The sequence below is a fragment of the Sinocyclocheilus grahami genome, unplaced genomic scaffold (assembly GCF_001515645.1).
Source record: "Sinocyclocheilus grahami isolate Dianchi unplaced genomic scaffold, SAMN03320097.WGS_v1.1 scaffold3599.1, whole genome shotgun sequence".
Classification (NCBI taxonomy): domain Eukaryota; kingdom Metazoa; phylum Chordata; class Actinopteri; order Cypriniformes; family Cyprinidae; genus Sinocyclocheilus; species Sinocyclocheilus grahami.
This window is the reverse complement of record NW_015508693.1, coordinates 22,560-24,073: the sequence shown is the minus strand read 5'-3', so window position 1 is coordinate 24,073 and position 1,514 is coordinate 22,560. Positions and strand designations below refer to the sequence as shown.

The following is a 1,514-nucleotide window of genomic DNA, read 5'->3' as shown; positions in this document are numbered from 1 at the left end:
TCAGAAAAAAAGGTACAAAAGTTGTCACTGGGGCGGTACCTTTTTGAAAAGACACACCTTTGAAAGTCATGTAGTGTATGGGCATCAAAAGCTTTTAAAAGAACATTGATCTGACTAAAACGTTAACATGTCCTGTATTACTGAGACTGAATTGGCCATCTGTCCTCAGCCAGTTACAGTTTCTGATAAGCTGTTTGCTGACCAAGACATGGGTGTGGACTTTGGTCTTCATTCACATTGATCAAGTTTGATCAAGTTCAAAATCCTGACAACTGTATGAGCTCCACCTGGACACAATATGCAATTTTTTCCTTGTTTTTGGATCCCACATCTGTCTCTCTGCCTCACAATATCAGTATCCTGAGCCCACTATCAGCATACCTATCAAGGCACTGGGCCATCGCACAATAACAGCACCCTGCCACAAAAAACTACCAATGAAAATCGTATTAAAAAACCGTGTCATATCAGGAGAGTGTGGTCTAGAGTAATGACTGCCAGGGGTCTTATTTGCGTTATGCAACATCAGTTCTATTGCGTTATAGGAGCACATAAAAAATGGGCACACAAACAGGAATACTGAAGTTTTTTTGCATGATGGTTCAGCAGTTGAGCCAGAGCACATAAGACCTTAAGGTCTGTCCCTAAAAGCCTCTGAGGGACGGGGGTGGGGCTTGGCAAGATAGGCCAGGGGGTGGTATTGTGGCACAAGCTTTTAATAAATGCCGGCATGACGGCCAAACTGAATCCCATTAGAGATGAAGGTCTGACGAGTAACAGTCAATTCTGTAACAGTGTAAGGAATGACCATCACACATGGTTAACAGTTATGTAGGGCAAGAGTTGGTGTTATTCACTGTGTTCAGCAGGTATATCAGTAGCTTTAAAACATAAAATTAAACCTACTGAGATAACAACTAATATACTTAATGTTGAATTTGAATTATTCAAAGATAAGTTTGGCTAATACTTAAACCTTGTGAACACTCCACAGAGTACATTAGCTCTCTGCTTCCAGCACAGAAATTCATTCATCCTTTGAGGAACATAAATGTATTGTGCAGAGAAATTAAGGAGCCGTGAGTGTATGAGTGTGTGCATGTGTGTTTGAATCACCATAAATCTGTCACTTTGGTAAGATCTCTGCATGAGTCACACAGGCTCCATATGAAACTTGAAATGCTCAACTCTACTCAGAGATTGTTATGGCAGACGTTTTAATAACCTCATTCATACAGGTGTGGGAGTGCACAAGGAAATTATAGATTAAATATGTAAAAGTTTAACATTCCCATTAAAAAAACACTACATGATAGTTTATTGTACTTTTTATCATGCGAAAGTTCAGTGTGGGCACCTTCTGGTGAAGCTTTTCACAAGTATTCGGTTCAGGGCAGTCCATCAACCGTCTGTATCAATGAGCCATATTATTATTGCAATAAAGATGGAATATTAAAATAAAGTTTAAAGATTTATTATTGCATCTTTAAACTGTACTTTTTAGTCAATTATTT

General features: G+C 38.8%; 1 protein-coding gene across 1 annotated transcript in view; it reads left to right on the top strand.

Moving 5' to 3' along the window:
• Positions 1–730: 730 nt before the first annotated feature.
• The window catches only part of LOC107576370 (multidrug resistance-associated protein 9-like), a 12,886-nt gene continuing 12,102 nt past the window's right edge, over positions 731–1,514 (top strand). Inside the window, exon 1 of the mRNA XM_016262561.1 lies at positions 731–819. Coding sequence (XP_016118047.1) covers positions 731–819 — 89 coding nt within the window. The remainder of the gene's footprint in view (positions 820–1,514) is intronic.